We start from the raw sequence: 17,436 nt of genomic DNA, 5'->3' as shown, positions 1-17,436 counted from the left end.
CCCTGATTTTGGGCCATTTCAAATCCTGTTGATTTGGGGGCATTTTATGGGTCCCTTCCTGTTGATTTTGGGTTACAGCAGGAAGTGACCCGGAAAATAGACAGTGATTTAAACTCAAAAGGAAGTGACCTGTAAATGCCCCGAAAATTGGAAAGAGTGACTGTGAACGCTCTGGTTTCGAACAAACAATGGCGTAGAGCGCCATGTTGGAAGATTTTGGTTGCAACTTTTTGGTTCTCTTTTTTTTTTTTTTTTAATAAAACATAACATTGGCACCTTTTTAAAACAATATCTCATTTCTTGGCATAAGTGTTTCGATAACCTTTCGGAATACAAAGTATAACGATATATCACCATTTTGATTTTTTGTCACACCCCCAATTCAGACCCCAGTGTTTGGTGATGACTGGTTACCCTAACTCCCGTCCAGCGCTATTGGATCTGGTCCACAGCTTTACCAAGAATGTTGGCCTGATGATCTGCGGTCATGTTCGCACGGTGAGCAAATTCTTTCTTTTTTATGCTATTACATTCACATAAAAAGTGGCATCTAATTTTAACCATGGGAGACCATTTGTACTCATTTGAGGACATTAGATTTCAAATAGCAAATAGAAATGAAACATGCATTCCACAATAAATGTGTGTCTTTTCTACCTAGGGTTGTAGAAGGCCAAACTTTAAAGATCTTGCAACAGACCAGTCAAGATATCAGCGCTGGCTGCTGAAGAATGAAACAAAGGCTTTCTATACAGCTGTGTTTGCAGAAGACATGAGACAGGGGAGTCAATATCTCCTTCAGGTAGGAAGCCTTTGTTACAGAATTACTCGGCAAATTACTTTTGCAGACGCTAGTCAAATGTAGTACAGGGAGTTACGATGTCCTCAACCTACGATGTTTCGACTTTACGCCATTGCCTCGTCCGCCATTAAGTCCCCGACACCATAGTTTGTGCTTAGCTAGTGCATAGTGCTTTTCTGTGTTCGTGCATCAGGAGTATTTTTGCCTTTTCCGTCCTCCTTTTTCCTCATTATAGCCCAAAAGAAGAAAGCTGGGTCTTCTAGCATGATTTATGCAGGTTATTAAATAGCATTAAGTCATTAATCCTTTACACTCTGCCCTGCACAATCGGGGACGCCAGCGTCACCTTGATTTCTTTGGGCCATAACATCTGTTGTACTCGTCACTCTGGCAACTCTCCCACATCATATTGAAAACAAGCTTTCTCAAGGAGAGTAGGAAATCCAGTCAAAGTACGCGTCAGTGGCCGCCATCTTGCATTCGCAATGTTTCATATCATGTCTTTGCTGAAATAATCTTTTTTTTTTCTCACAAAATGGCATCACAATGACAAGGCAGGGATAGAAGAGGTGTAGAACACCAGTAGAACAGCATCCGGTCCTTAGCAGGCGAGTAGAAGCAGTGAATTATGCAGTGTCAGAAGATGAGTCCCCAGAAAGTGGGGACTTGGATTCGGTTTATTCATAGTCTTTTTTTTTAACTTTAGCAAATTGGAACATAAGTATAATGTTGAGTTAAAATAAATTATTTTTTTTTAAAAATAACAAAATATTTTAATTTAAAATAAATTCAGTCCTTTAGGTGAGCCTAAACCCACAGCCACAGCTTAACATTATTACCATTAGAACCAGTGTTGTTAATTTTACTTTAAAAAAGTAATTACAGTTACAAATGACTTCTCCCTAAAAGTAATTGTGTTAGTAACTCAGTTACCTGAATGTAAGAGTAATTAATTACTTGGCAAAGTAACTACCGGTAGTGTTAATTTTCATGTTTTTTTTTTCCTAAAAAAAAAATAATAATAAATAAAAAATTTAAAAAACAGGTCACACAATGTGAATTTTAAAGGGTTTTTGGGACAATTGGCCCTAGCCCAATTCTTTACCCTCCACTTAACTAGACACAAGGGTATTGTGATAACCAGATAGTAACCTTTGCTACAGTGCCTTGCAAAAGTATTCGGCCCCCTTGAACCTTGCAACCTTTCGCCACATTTCAGGCTTCAAACATAAAGATATAAAATTTTAATTTTTTGTCAAGAATCAACAACAAGTGGGACACAATCGTGAAGTGGAACAAAATTTATTGGATAATTTAAACTTTTTTAACAAATAAAAAACTGAAAAGTGGGGCGTGCAATATTATTCGGCCCCCTTGCGTTAATACTTTGTAGCGCCACCTTTTGCTCCAATTACAGCTGTGAGGCGCTTGGGGTATGTTTCTATCAGTTTTGCACATCGAGAGACTGACATTCTTGCCCATTCTTCCTTGCAAAACAGCTCGAGCTCAGTGAGGTTGGATGGAGAGTGTTTGTGAACAGCAGTCTTCAGCTCTTTCCACAGATTCTCGATTGGATTCAGGTCTGGACTTTGACTTGGCCATTCTAACACCTGGATACGTTTATTTTTGAACCATTCCATTGTAGATTTGGCTTTATGTTTTGGATCATTGTCCTGTTGGAAGATAAATCTCCGTCCCAGTCTCAGGTCTTGTGCAGAAAGCAACAGGTTTTCTTCCAGAATGTTCCTGTATTTGGCTGCATCCATCTTCCCGTCAATTTTAACCATCTTCCCTGCCCCTGCTGAAGAAAAGCAGGCCCAAACCATGATGCTGCCACCACCATGTTTAACAGTGGGGATGGTTTGTTCAGGGTGATGAGCTGTGTTGCTTTTACGCCAAACATATTGTTTTGCATTGTGGCCAAAAAGTTCAATTTTGGTTTCATCTGACCAGAGCACCTTCTTCCACATGTTTGGTGTGTCTCCCAGGTGGCTTGTGGCAAACTTTAAACCAGACTTTTTATGGATATCTTTGAGAAATGGCTTTCTTCTTGCCACTCTTCCATAAAGGCCAGATTTGTGCAGTGTACGACTGATTGTTGTCCTATGGACAGACTCTCCCACCTCAGCTGTAGATCTCTGCTGTTCATCCAGAGTGATCATGGGCCTCTTGGCTGCATCTCTGATCAGTTTTCTCCTTGTTTGAGAAGAAAGTTTGGAAGGACGGCCGGGTCTTCGTAGATTTGCAGTGGTCTGATGCTCCTCCCATTTCAATATGATGGCTTGCACAGTGCTCCTTGAGATGTTTAAAGCTTGGGAAATCTTTTTGTATCCAAATCCGGCTTTAAACTTCTCCACAGCAGTATCTCGGACCTGCCTGGTGGGTTCCTTGGTTTTCATAATGCTCTCTGCACTTTAAACAGAACCCTGAGACTATCACCGAGCAGGTGCATTTATACGGAGACCTGATTACACACAGGTGGATTCTATTTATCATCATCGGTCATTTAGGACAACATTGGGTCATTCAGAGATCCTCAATGAACTTCTGGAGTGAGTTTGCTGCACTGAAAGTGAAGGGGCCGAATAATATTGCACGCCCCACTTTTCAGTTTTTTATTTGTTAAAAAAGTTTAAATTATCCAATAAATGTTGTTCCACTTCACGATTGTGTCCCACTTGTTGTTGATTCTTGACAAAAAAATTAAATTTCATATCTTTATGTTTGAAGCCTGAAATGTGGCGAAAGGTTGCAAGATTGAAGGGGGCCGAATACTTTTGCAAGGCACTGTATGTGTGGAAGTCATTTAAAGTTGTGAATCAACCGTTAAAGTTCTTAAAATTGCTCCCGTTATTGCATTAGTTCCCTTCTACTTTCAACATGTGTAAGTTTTAACTGTTTCATCATTTAAAGATAGATTTAGGTCAAGATTTTGCCGATTTAGGAGCATTTTAGATATAAAAAAAAAAGTTACTTAGGTTCGCTAGGAAGGATCTCTACATCAGAGCCTTCCTGAGAGGTCTACTGCTTTAAGATGGCGGCTGTTTACTAACGCATGTAGTCCTTAAAACATGTTGCCAATGCAGCCGTGTCTGTCATTTGCATCTAGTTCTATAATATGTGATGTCTACCTTGTCATGTGGGCGTAGTTTGTAGGCTATCGGCTACAGTCAGGTATTATTGGAGCCACCTACCATCGCGTTTGCAACGGCGTCTTCCCCACTCATGCTCCGCTCTCTCGTCTCCGTGAGTCCGTCTCTCTGACTTTTTTTATTCAACCAACTTAGTAACGCACGCCTTTCCCGCCTCAGTAACGGTAACAGCGTTGCTAAGATAAGAAATGTAATTAATTAGATTACTCGCTACTGAAAAAAATAACGCCGTTAGTAACGCCGTTATATTCTAACGCCGTTATTAACAACACTGATCAGAACATAAGGCGGAAAACCCTCAAGTGGCTTCAAGTTCCGCTCTAAGACACCCAAAATAGTGTAATATATAATATAGTTAAATGTTAATGAAGAGTGAGAACAAGAGACAGAGCATGAGTGGATGACTCGTATCACTATTTACACATTATATATGCACACACTCTCTTAACACAGAATGTCGACAGAGAAAAAAAACACCACAGACTGTGTTATGAAAATGTTAAATGTTAACAATGGCGGAAGACTTCACAAAAGTAGGCTAATGGAAGAGGAAAGTCGTTAGCCATCTTAGCATGCTAACTAGCCACGTGAACAGCTGCGTTAACATGCTTCCGTTATAGTATTTGTTTTACCATCGCTAGACGCACGAAACACGCTGGAGTGAACTCTCGTAGCTGGTGGAAAATGTTCATGACAGCGTTTACTTACCTTAAATTTTGTGTAAAGTGACAGATGATGGTCACGTAAATGTGAAATCATGTTGGAGGTGTTGCCTGCACGTCGGCTGTCCTTTCTCCTCTCAGCCGCGGCCGTTTTTTTTCGGTTGCCAAAATACTCCCATAGCGACTTTTTTGAGTGAATTTTAAAAAAGCTCAGGTGTAGTTTGAACAGCAACAGCAGTGTCACCGACAGAGAAAAAAATTGCCATTTCCCGCTGCATTTTTTGGGACATAAAAAATAGCCAATACGGTATGACGGAAAATTTTAGTGGTTTTGCAACCGTGACGTTTTCATACCACGGTAAATCTTGAAACCGGTAACCGGCACATGCCTATTACAGAGTTAGGTTTACAGAATGCTACTTTGGATGATTTTAAAGCAGATTATTCATTCCCTTTAAGGCTGCAGGCTTGGGCCGCCTAAAGCCCAACACGCTTGTGCTTGGCTTCAAGAATGATTGGAGAGATGGTGACATGATGAATGTGGAGACGTACATAAGTATGATCCAGTAAGTTTGAACCGTTTTGCTCATCACATACAGTAGGACTACCCCTTACCCAAGCAGGTCAAAATCTTTAAAATGTATTTTTTGTTGTTTTTTTATTCAAAAATATTGGGTTAAAGCTTCTCAGAAACAGATTTTGTCATTAATTCGCGATCAGAAATTTGATTCACTGTTTTGTTTTTCGTTTTTTAAACCCTCTTGCAGTGATGCCTTCGACTTTCAGTACGGTGCAGTTATTTTAAGATTGAAAGAAGGATTGGATGTGTCACATATCCATGGACAAGGTATGAACTTGCAACAAGCTGTTACAATTTCAAAATACCAGTGGATTGAAGACCCTGAATATTTTCAGGCATTAAGTATACTGTAAATAAAGTGGCTTCAAGTTCACTGAACAACATCTGACTTTCTTCCAGATGATTTGCTGTCCTCCCAAGAGAAGTCTTCTGGAATGAAAGATGTGATTGTGTCCATTGACACCAGCAAAGAATCTGACGGGGATTCATCTAAGCCATCTTCCAAAGCTACAAGCCTCCAAAACAGTCCGGCTGTACAGAAAGGTAAGACCACTCATTTATTGGCACAAGTGTGGTGAAGTCTTGTTATCACTTTATTTGACAGTGACAGTGAATTATTTTTTTAAACTTTTTTTTTTCTTTTTCTTTTTTTTTTAAAAAACGAAATATGAGATCAATTATTCTAAGTAAGGTTGTTCCGATCATGTTTTTTTGCTTCCGATCCGATCCCGATCGTTTTAGTATGAGTATCTGCCGATCCCGATATTTCCCGATCCGATTGCTTTTTTTTTTTGCTCCCGATTCAACTCCAATCATTCCCGATCATTTTTCCCGATCATATACATTTTGGCAATGCATTAAGAAAAAAATGAATAAAACTCGGACGAATATATTCATTCAACATACAGTACACAAGTACTGTATTTGTTTATTATGACAATAAATCCTCTAGATGGCATTTACCTTATTAACATTCTTTCTGTGAGAGGGATCAACGGATAAAAAGACTTATAATTCTTAAAGAATAAATGTGACTTTGTATATTGTGACGAAATATTGCCATCTAGTGTATTTGTTGATCTTTCAGTAAATGATACTGTAGACATTTAACTGTTCTGCCCAAATGCATGATGGGAAGTGCAACCATGACTGTGCGTAGTGACACCAATTGATATATCTTCTCTGCATTGGGAAATAACAGGGTGTGAAGAAAAAAGATCAACTACTACCTTTCTTCCCCACATTGCTTCCCACGATATTTCTAATTGTTGAGAGAGGGATTGTAAGGCTTTAGCCAATTAAAAAAAGGCTCCAAAGACTGTCAAAATTCACTCTATTCATTTTACGCTGCCTTTAGCTCTATATGTATGTAAAACGGCGCCATTATAGATTGAACGCGACAATGCGTGAGTGAGTTGTACAGCGCATGCGTTAATTGCGTTAAATATTTAAACGTGATTAATTTTTTAAAAATTAATTAATGCCGTTAACGCGATAAATTTGATAGCCCTACTTTAAGGCAAAACTAAAGACTCTGGATGAGTGTAAGACATTTTGTCTATAACGTTAAATACAATTAGAAAACGATTTAATTTAAAAAAAATATATATATATATATATATATATTAAAAAAAGGCATGTCCGATATTTTTTTGCCGATTCCGATACTTTGAAAATGATGTGATTGGGACATCTTTAATTTTAAGCTAAAAACAACAGACATTTTGAATAATAAATATATTTAATTACCTTCGTTTTATGGCTGGGTTGAAACAAAAGCGGTTGCGCTACGTATGTAAACGGGTGTTTTCAGGGTAGAGGTTAGATTTTGTGCCCGAACCCGAACCCGACCCGACCCGGGCCCACAATTTAAGCATTCACGTTCGGGTCAGGTCGGGTCGGGCCGCCATGCCGGACTAATAAATTATTAAAAAAATAAAAATAAAAAATAAAAAAATGGAGAGCATGCTCTCTGTATTGCGCTTTTGCTTGTGCGTGTGCACGAACGCCGTGGCGCCGGCCGCTTTTTCTTCTTGTCCTCCCGCTGCACGGCCGAGGCGCCGCCCTCTCCTGTTCCCTCTCCTTGTCAGAGAGGCGCGTCCATGTGAGAACAATATCCCACACACTCAGAAATATGTTTAACAAACTTTCCCAGCGTTATTTCGTTGTGTGAATGCTTTGATAATTCTCAAAAAAATATTTAGATTATTTAAACATTAAGAAAACTTGCGTTTTTTTCTGCCAACTCGAAGAAATGAAAATAAATAGCTGCTGCTGCGTTTTTTCCGCGTCACTCAAAAAAAAAAAAAAAATTAATTAATTAAAAAATGGAGAGCAGGCTCTCTGTATTGCGCTTTTGCTTGTGTGTGTGCACGAACGCCGTGGCGCCGGCCGCTTTTTCTTCTTGTCCTCCGGCTGTAGTTTGCGCACGGCCGAGGCGCCGCCCTCTCTTGTTCCCTCTCCTTGTCAGAGAGGCGCGTCCATGTGAGAACAATGTCCCACACACTCAGAAATATGTTTAACAAACTTTCCCAGCGTTATTTCGTTGTGTGAATGCTTTGATAATTCTAAAAAAAATATGTAGATTATTTAAACATTAAGAAAACTTGCGTTTTTTTCTGCCAACTCGAAGAAATGAAAATAAATTGCTGCTGCTGCGTTTTTTCCGCGTCACTCAAAAAAAGAAAAAAAAAAAAATCGGGTTTTTCGGGCTCGGGCCTGCAAATCTAGTTAAGTGATCGAGCTCGGGCCGGGTCGGGCCTCAATACCAGCGGGCCGTGTCGGGTCGGGCTGGATTTTTTAGGCCCGAACTAGGCTCTATTTCAGGGTAAAACGGACGAACTAAAAATAGTTCAGGGGCTTAATGCGCCATGAATCATATAGATATATTGTTCTATCATCTATCTATTTTTCTATCTATCTATTTTAGCTTAAAATACAGCCGTTTCTCTTACAGACGAGTGCAAGAGCAGAAACTGCTTTTTCAGTCTTGTCTGTGTTTCCGCCTTTTTTTTTTTTTTTTTTTTTTTTTTTTTAAAGGGTGACAGGTTTCTGCTCCAATGTTATGAAGTTGACTATATCGATTGATCAATGCCAATCATGAAAAAGTGAATTGGCATTATACAACAGATGCCCCAAGCTGAGATACCGATCCATCTGTTTGGTTGCATTTATCCAAAATACCATGTGTGCGAGCTTAGGTTACATGACTTGACTCAAGTCCGATTTGACTTTCTCTGCCACGCCTTCATGCACTCCAGGAAGGATTCTTGTTGTTGTTTCAGCCAGGAAGTACCCAGTCCTGGAATGTTTCTGACACACAGTTTTTTTTTTTCCTCTGGCAATGAAATCAACTTTGCAAATAAGGTATATTGTTTTCTCCTTTTGTCTTACTTTTCCCAGATGAAGAAGATGATGGCAAAGCTACATCCCAGCCCCTGTTGAAAAAAGGCAGGATATTCACTTAAATGAGTGGCCTTATGTCTTTCTTTTGCAGCATAACGCTTGTCGTCTTATCTATCGCTTACTGTTCTCTTTTCCTTCCTTTGTACTAAACAAAGAAATCCTTGGGCTATTTTCTTTATTTACTTTTAGTTAACCGTGTTGTGATAATTTCTTGCATCTGCTTGACAAACAACGAGCTGATAGATATCTATCTATCTTTTCCTGCTGTCCAATTTCAAAATCGAGATCGCTCATTCAACTTGTGTGTGTTGTAGTGACTAAAACCTAACCTAATTTTCTGTGCCAACCTTTGTTTCTTCCAAATGTCTTCAGTCTGCTGCTTCTGATGCGTTGTCTTAAGGTGCTGAGGATGAAAATGTGTCTGCTGTTTGTGTTTGCAGTTGTGTTGAGCCAAGTAGTCTAGTCAAATGTTCTTCACAGCTTCTTTATAGTTTGTTGTTTGTCGATATTTCCTCAGTATTGATGCAGTATTGGTAGAAGTAGGATTTCTAAGCTTCTAGAATCTTGGAATGTATTTTGACAATGATGTTGTGATCATCCTTCGCTTTTTTTTCCGTGTCTGGCGACCATCCCTGCAGACAAGAAGAATATGAATGTACCGTTGAACGTGTCGGACCAGAGACTGTTAGAGGCGAGCCAGCAGTTCCAGAAGAAACAAGGGAAGGGAACAGTTGATGTCTGGTGGCTGTTTGATGATGGAGGTGAGACTTTATTGAGAATATTGACAGAGTTGGGCCTGATTCATTGATTATCCCTTTTTTTTTTCTTTATATGTAAAACTAAACAGTTACATAACCACACAATAACAACTGGTGTGTGCGAGGGAAGCCTAGGCGACGACTTTACGTCACATGACTTAGGCTACGTTCATACTACAGGTCTTAATGCACGAATCCGATTTTTTCGTGTTTTTCCGACTCGAGTGAGGCATTAACTTGACGGTCTGAATGTGACAAGTCGCATAGAACTGGTCCATTTCAAATCCGATTTGGGTCACTTTCGTATGTGGTTCAAATCCGATCTGGGCCACATTTTTCCAGACTGTCGCGGCGGTCTGTACTGTCCACTCTCCCAAATCGGATTTCATGCAGCAATTACGTCATCAAATAGCGAGAGAGAGACTACCGTAGCGATGCAGCTGTGCGTTATTAGCGCCTAGCTTGCAGTGAACACGTCTTTTGGGGAAGGGCCGGGCTTGACAACAGTCATAAAAAATAAAAATGGGTTGAGGATAAGCCTGAGAATGATCGGTTTTCTGTCTGCTCCATATAAGCAATATTTCAACATTGCCTACACGGCCGAGAGTCGGGGCAAACGGCCCGTATGTGTGTGTAACATGCACGGACGGTGCGTGCATGCTATCGATCCATATAAACTTTGAATATAAGCCTAAACGGGGATTATTTATGTCTGTTATTTGTGTCCTCCTTTTGAAAAGCAAAATATGATATCCCTGGAATGACGGATGACGTGTGTCATTTGTTTTGATGCTTCTGCGCATGCGGGTCGTCTTGCTCAGCGCTTGTCGGACTGCGAATTAGTGCGCATGCGTAATACTTGAACGGTCTCAATAGACAAAGGCAGTCTGAACGGGCACGCCAAAAAAACGGATATGACAAAAAATCGGATTCGTGCATTAAGACCTGTAGTATGAACGTAGCCTTAGTATGGTAGTGCACATGAACATTAGGGCTTTAACAATACAAACATTCACAATAGGATTCGTATCACGATTCTCGACTCACAATTCGATACACAAAACGATTTTTTTATGTTATCTAAATTACATTTTTAATAACATTTTATGGAAGAAATCACCTCAGAATTTAACACTAATATGCAAAATAAATAAAGAAATACAAGTATAACGATTAGAGCTGAAACTAATAGTCAAGCAACTCGAGTAACTCGAGTTTAAAAACTGATCCGAGTAATTTTATTCACCTTGAGGAGTCGTTTAATTTTGCCAGCTCTAAGCATCACGTTTTGCCCGGACAACTTTTAATGCAGGACAATGCGCTGATGTCACGTGCGTAGAGGAAGAAGCAATAAAAAAAAAATATAGAAAACCTTTCTGCAGCCGACAGCCACTACAAACTACGCCGTCGTTGCTAAAAACTAGCCCGCATGATGCGGTGGTAGCAGGTAGCATCTGATGCGTTTCATAAATATCACATGTATGTTGAACTAGATGCGCGTGACGTCATCACTATACATTATTATTAATATCTCTAAAAACGTAGCACATCGAACAAAAATTTTTACAGCACAAACCAGCACTAACGAAGCATAATCAAATGACATCATCGCCGTTCCATTCCGCCGGAGATGGGGGGCTGCGCGTGATGTCATCACAATACATTATTATGAATATCTCAAAAACCGTAGCAGTTCAAACAAAACTTTTTACAGCACAATCCAGCACTAACGAGGCAGAATCAAATGACACCACTGGGGTTCAATTCCGCCGCAGATGGGGGACTGAGTGAACTCTGGATGACCTAAAAGACAATGTTTAATAACGGCAAAACGATGGTGGCACAAACGAAACTTTTTGCAGCACAAACAAGCACAATCATAGCACAAACGATTGACATAATTTTTATATAAGTTTGCGTCTGATGGGGGGCCAACTTCACGGAGGAAATTCAGGCACTTTGTGTCCAGAGAAATGAGTTATGACTGCATCTATCTATAAGTATCCAGCCGTTAATCATTACGATTCCCTTAATGCAGAAAGAAAGTGTGCTGCAACTTTTTCAATATTTTGTCTTCATCAGTGAAATTACAATTACTATACTACATGAAAATGTCAATACACTGATGTTTTATGGTTTTTGTTTCAATTTGTCATGCAGGTTTGACTCTACTGATTCCCTATTTATTGACCAACAAGAAACGCTGGAAAGATTGCAAGATTCGTGTGTTTATTGGTGGCAAGATAAACAGGATTGATCATGACCGCCGAGCGTGAGTACTGCTATGAATTAACTTTGTCATATAAAGATTTCTCTTCCCTCTACTGTCACACTCCACACGTAATGTTCTCACACAAAGGCACCCACCCACCCATGCCTCTCTGCCTTTCTCTTATTATCACACTGCAATTGGTTTTGTAGTTTGGCTATATTTGGAAGTGGTTGCTTAGCATCGTATTCCGCCGCTCCTCATTTAAACATTTTTAAGATGAGGTGCCACAACGGCCTATTTATTTAGCCTTTGACAAAAGATCAGCATCTCAAGTTTTTAATGTGATATTGACAATACTTAGTTAATCATCCATTCTTCATTAATTAGATGGGATTTTCCTCAATTGACCTTTCGCAGACAGCTTGCTAGTTAGCTTCAGGCGTTAGCTTAATCTTACCTCAAGAGAAAATGTATGTTTCTTTGTTTATTAAGGAGACATTTAGCGAAGTGACGCCATACGTCTGGATTGTTTAATCCATTGGGAATCTGTTGTTTTTCTGCTTTGGGAAGGGAAAGAACCGCATTCATCTTTGGGTACCTCATGTCTGATTTAAATATTCCGTAGGCGTATCGCTTCACCATTTTGGACATCTACCGAATGTTGATCCTTTTCGTCTTCCTGCGTAAAGTTTTATTGCAGTTGGCAATCTCAAAACCACCAAATCAATCAATAAGACAATGTGGCATTTAGGAGTTATGATTGGTCGATGGCCGTTTGTGAAAGATCAATTCTCCGGCATTGTTTTATTTTCTTTGTGCGCAGGATGGCAACTCTTTTGAGCAAGTTCAGGATAGACTTCTCAGACATCACTGTGCTGGGGGATGTCAACACCAAGCCCAAAAAAGAGCAGTAAGTCCCAAAAGATTTTTGGTATTTTTTGTTATTTAGCCATCTTTCGACTACCATTATCCTTCTTGTTCACCTGTACAATTATGTAGATGACCACTTTTTTTTTTTTATCATGTGACTATGGAATAATGAGATCTGACTGAATTTTGTTGTACAAAACAACTTTTTACCTCTGAATCTATTTTATTAGAAGGGGCTTTGCAAGGCAAAGGCCCATATAGTAAGATTCCTTTTTATTTATTTGTTTGTTTGTTTATTTATATCAAAAATGACCGGAATTTTCACGCAACGCTGAGAGTTTTTCGAACGACAACCCCCCCCCAAAAAAATTTTTTTCAGTTGCCCCAATAACGTAGGTTTTTTGAAAACTTCAATTTTTCAAAATGCTTCTCGTCTTACAATTTTTGACCAAATCACATAAGTTACACATAAAACATTCCAGGACGGCAAGGGGCATAAATGTTGTATAGAGAATTTGGCAAAAATGTACGGTTCCGCCAAAATTTGCCAAAAATTGTCCCATTCCTTTCTAATGGGATGCCTTCAATGCCATGTACGTCCAAATTTCCTATTCGTTTTCAATGGCAGGAAAACAGGTTCTTGTGATTTTTGACCATTTACCATTACAGCCCATTGACATTTTGTGACATGATATCAACTGGACGTGTCTCGAAATGTCCCCAAATCAACAGGTGGTGACCTGATAGATCTGTATCTACCACAACAAGGCCTCATCGCAATTTCTCCAGAAATTGCAATTTCTAGTTATATAGCAAAGGTCCAGATAGTAAATTTTTTTTTTTTTGGAATGGATTTCTTTGGTCCGCTGCACAGCCCAAACCGTTTGACCGATCGGCACCGTTCAGATATCGAAACGACCGGAATTTTCGTGGACACGGACTTTTTCGAATGACCCCGAAAATTTTCCATTCACCCTGACCACTGGTTGTTCACCAGTTTTTCAAAGAAAAAAACAATTTTTCAAAATGTACCTAGTCCTACAAATTTTGACCAAATTTCGATGCCATTGACAGCCATGGACATCCAAATTTCACATTCATTTCCAAAGACATTTACTTTGGTTAATGCCTTTGACGGCCATGTATGTCCATTCGATTGATGTCAGTGTACTTGGATTCAATTGATGCATGTGTAAGTCGATGCCAATGACTGCCATAGATGTCCAAATTTCCCATTCATTTTCAAAGGCAAAAAAACGAATGTCCCCAAATCAACAGGAAATGACCAAATATCAATAGGACGTGTCCCCCAAATGTCCCTGATTACAACGACGCATATGGAAGTCGTTGACATTGACTGTCATGGACGTCCAAGTTTTCCATTCATTTCTAATGGCAAAAAAAAAAACTGTTTTCCTAAAATGTCCCTAAATCAACCTGGCCGGGATTAAGATCTGTATCTCCCCACAGCAAAGCCCCATAGTAATTTCGCCAGAAATCGCAGTTTCTAGTTACTTTATTAGATTTGTCAACAAAATAGTTGCTACATAATAACTTGATTTTAAAACGGTTGACTTTATTGTATATCAGACGGCACAGTTTTTCCTTACATTTTTAGATTGATATCGAACTACATCGCAATTTATTTTGGTTTTTGGACCTTTTCTCGTTAAGATTCAAAGTTCTACACTTTTTAACTCCTTGGCTGCCGTTAATGGTAATTGACATACCATTCCATTTGGACTGGGAGGGCTGGCAGCGACAGCATTGTAATGATGGAACAGTGAAACCGCAGCCTCAGAGTTCCAACTCGTTTGGTAGAGATGAAGACAAAATCGTTTCGACGTCTCATGGCAAACATGGTCATTTTGCATTTGGGATATCAACAAAATAACGGGAATGTTTTGCCACCATTACCTCATTGGCTGCCATTGATGCCGCTATACGTTGAATACATCTGGACTGGAAGGGTCGGTAGCGGATTTGTCCGTCACCGTAGTTTTTTGTTTTATGTAAATTTATATGTATGTAAATTAAGCCAGCACAATATATCATTTGAACATCGCCATTGCAATGTGCGCATGCACAATAGTCCCATCGCAGGACGTGTTATTTTTTATTTTTATTTTTTTAACTTAGTTTTTCTTTGTTTTTTCTTCATGAAAAACAGCAATCGTGCAGAAACATGGCTTTATCATTTACAGATAAACCCCTTAGCTTGGATTAAACAGTATTTTATGAATAATGCTGATGTTCCAATGCATATTACTGCACCAGAGTCTTATTCCAAGTCACCTGATTTTGAGAATCTGCCGATTCAGAGTCCTGATACCGAGGAAAATTTTTTTGTTTGTTTGTTTTTGTTTTGACGCGCACGCTGCCATTAATAGCCTTGCATGTACAAAATGAATGAGTTGTCACAGCTCACTTCAGACTGTGTACCAAGCTTAACAGTTAATAACAACAACGCATTTGTGCCCTTGATCGTAGAGCTACCGGGGCGTCTCTGGCCAGATCAAAGCTACAAACCTGTCAATCATCGTTAACTTTAAGTACCAAACGCCAGCTGCACTGGTGACCAAGAAAAAGTTTGGTTGCACTGCTTTACAGAAGGGAGCGTGAGAGGCCGTAAGAGTATGGAGCAGAAAAACTAGGGCTGTCAAACAAGTAAAATTTTTAATCAAGTTAATCACAGCTTAAAAATTAATTAATCGTAATTAATCGCAATTCAAACGCTCTGTAAAATATGCCATATTTTTCTGTAAATTATTGTTGGAATGGAAAGATAAGACACAAGACGGATATATACATACAACATATTGTACATAAGTACTGTATTTTTTTATTTTAACAATAAATCAACAAGATGGCATTAACATTATTAACATTCTGTTAAAGCGATCCATGGATAGAAAGACTTGTAGTTCTTAAAAGATAAATGTTAGTACAAGTTATAGAAATTTTATATTAAAACCCCTCTTAATGTTTTCATTTTAATAAAATTTGTAAAATTTTCAATCAAAAAATAAACTTGTAGCTCGCCATTGTTGATGTCAATAATTACACAATGCTCATGGTGCCGAAACCCATAAAATCAGTCGCACCCAAGCGCCAGCAGAGGGCGACAAAACGCCAAAAAACACAACAAGTGGACATGACACTGTGCTGTCAATTTAATCTGTTTGAGTGGGGCATGTGCATTAAATGCGTCAAATATTTTAGCGTGATTAATTTTAAAAATTAATTACCGCCCGTTAACGCGATAATTTTGACAGCCCTAAGAAAAACTTTTTTTTTTTTTTAATTAAAAACCGGATCCTCTGAAAAAGGACACGATCGGCCCGATTTCCGATCATGTGATCAGATCGGGACATCTCTAATATATATACCTTGGTCAGAGTGTGTCAACCAAAGTCTTCCCAAACAAAGCTATTCGAGTCTGGTGAAAATTCTTCTAGTTTAACATACCGCAATGTATCGCAACCCCCGAAAAAAAAATTCGCAATGTCAGTTTTTTCCAATATTGTTCAGCCCTAATGTAAATGCATTATAGTCTAAAGCATGGAACTGTTGTCTTGTGTTCAGCTTTGCCGCCTTTGAAGAGTTGATTGAGCCTTATCGGTTGAAGGAAGATGACATGGAGCCAGAAGCAGCTGAACGTTTGAAAAACAGCGAGCCATGGAGGATCACAGACAATGAGCTGGAGCTTTATCGTGCCAAGGTCTGAAACTCATTGTCAGTTTTTCCCATTTGATTTGACCTTTACGACCAGATTAACGTGCGATTTACACAGGCAGACAGTTAAATTGGTCTCTATAGAAAACCGAAAACTGTCAAATTACAACTTAAGTTTGACTGTGGCGTGTCTTTTATCATCATGTTCAAAAAATGTCCTAAATTTTTGGCATATTTTTAATATTTGGGTTGTACTGTACACCATTCTGAGTGTCCGTTTTGGTGTTAGAAACGACGTGCTTACTCATTTGAATCCGATTTGGTGGGTAAAATGGTTGTTTTTGACCTCATTGGAAAGGAGTGGTAAATTCTTGACCCCATATGATTATACCACATGCCATTACCGTAATTTTCTGACTATATGCCGCTACTTTTACCCTGCTTCAAAACCTGCGTTTTATAGTCCAGTAGTGCGGCAACGATTAACGATTATCTCGAGTAATTCGATTAGAAAAAAGCTTCGAATCTATTTTTGCTGTTTCGAGTATTTGTTTAGTCGGGAGTGGCATTTTAATGGTTTGTTTTGAAATTGTTTGCATTTAGTTTTATTGTTTTGGGTGTATAAATAGTCAATATTACGTGTTTCACATGGCTGGATCCAGCCGCTCCCTGTTAAGACCAAAGTAAGGTTGTATATTTTTGTTTTTGCTAATGTTTTTTTTTTTTTTTAATACATTCGTAATTTAGTTTATACATATATTTGGCTGTTTTCATGGGAATATGTATGTGAACGATTCAATATTACGTGTTTCACATGGCTGGATCCAGCCGCTCCCCGTTAAGACCAACGTAAGGTTGTATATTTTTTGTTTTTGATGTTTTTTTTTTTAATATACATTCGTAATTAAGTTTATACGTATATTTGGCTGTTTTCGTGGGAATATGTGTTTGAACGATTTGAAGAGTATTGTTTAAAAAAATCGTTAGCGCTTTTTAGCATTTAAGCTAGCGGACTTTTGCTATAGTTAGTTACTTATATCCTTCTTTATTTTTTTTTTTATACGGTTTGAGACTAAACTCATGTATTTTAATTTATTTCTGCATAGTTTGAAGAAACACTCAGGATTTTTATTTTGTATTCGCATTTAATGCTCTTTTGAAAGTGCATTCTTTGCAATCCTTTGTTTTACATTTCCTAAAATTGATTCTGCAACACATGAAATGTTCCTAATCCAATTACTCCAACTAACTAGTTGATAGATTAATCAACGACTAAAATAATCGATAGCTTCAGCTCTATAGTCCAGTGCAGTTTATTTA

The 17,436-nt window shown here is 38.7% G+C and overlaps 1 protein-coding gene across 2 annotated transcripts in view; it reads left to right on the top strand.

Moving 5' to 3' along the window:
• The window catches only part of slc12a2 (solute carrier family 12 member 2), a 100,822-nt gene that overhangs the window by 73,146 nt on the left and 10,240 nt on the right, over positions 1–17,436 (top strand). The window contains exons 16-25 of one of the 2 annotated variants that reach the window (XM_057818317.1): positions 387–498; positions 662–802; positions 5,076–5,182; positions 5,384–5,463; positions 5,596–5,739; positions 8,599–8,646; positions 9,240–9,362; positions 11,520–11,631; positions 12,395–12,481; positions 16,027–16,162. In XM_057818317.1, the coding sequence (XP_057674300.1) occupies positions 387–498; positions 662–802; positions 5,076–5,182; positions 5,384–5,463; positions 5,596–5,739; positions 8,599–8,646; positions 9,240–9,362; positions 11,520–11,631; positions 12,395–12,481; positions 16,027–16,162 (1,090 nt within the window). The remainder of the gene's footprint in view (positions 1–386; positions 499–661; positions 803–5,075; positions 5,183–5,383; positions 5,464–5,595; positions 5,740–8,598; positions 8,647–9,239; positions 9,363–11,519; positions 11,632–12,394; positions 12,482–16,026; positions 16,163–17,436) is intronic. The other variant, XM_057818318.1, reaches the window with a different exon arrangement.

Source organism: Corythoichthys intestinalis, chromosome 17, assembly GCF_030265065.1.
Source record: "Corythoichthys intestinalis isolate RoL2023-P3 chromosome 17, ASM3026506v1, whole genome shotgun sequence".
NCBI classification, from domain to species: domain Eukaryota; kingdom Metazoa; phylum Chordata; class Actinopteri; order Syngnathiformes; family Syngnathidae; genus Corythoichthys; species Corythoichthys intestinalis.
Note: the sequence above shows the minus strand (reverse complement) of the source record. Positions and strands in the feature narration are given on the sequence as shown.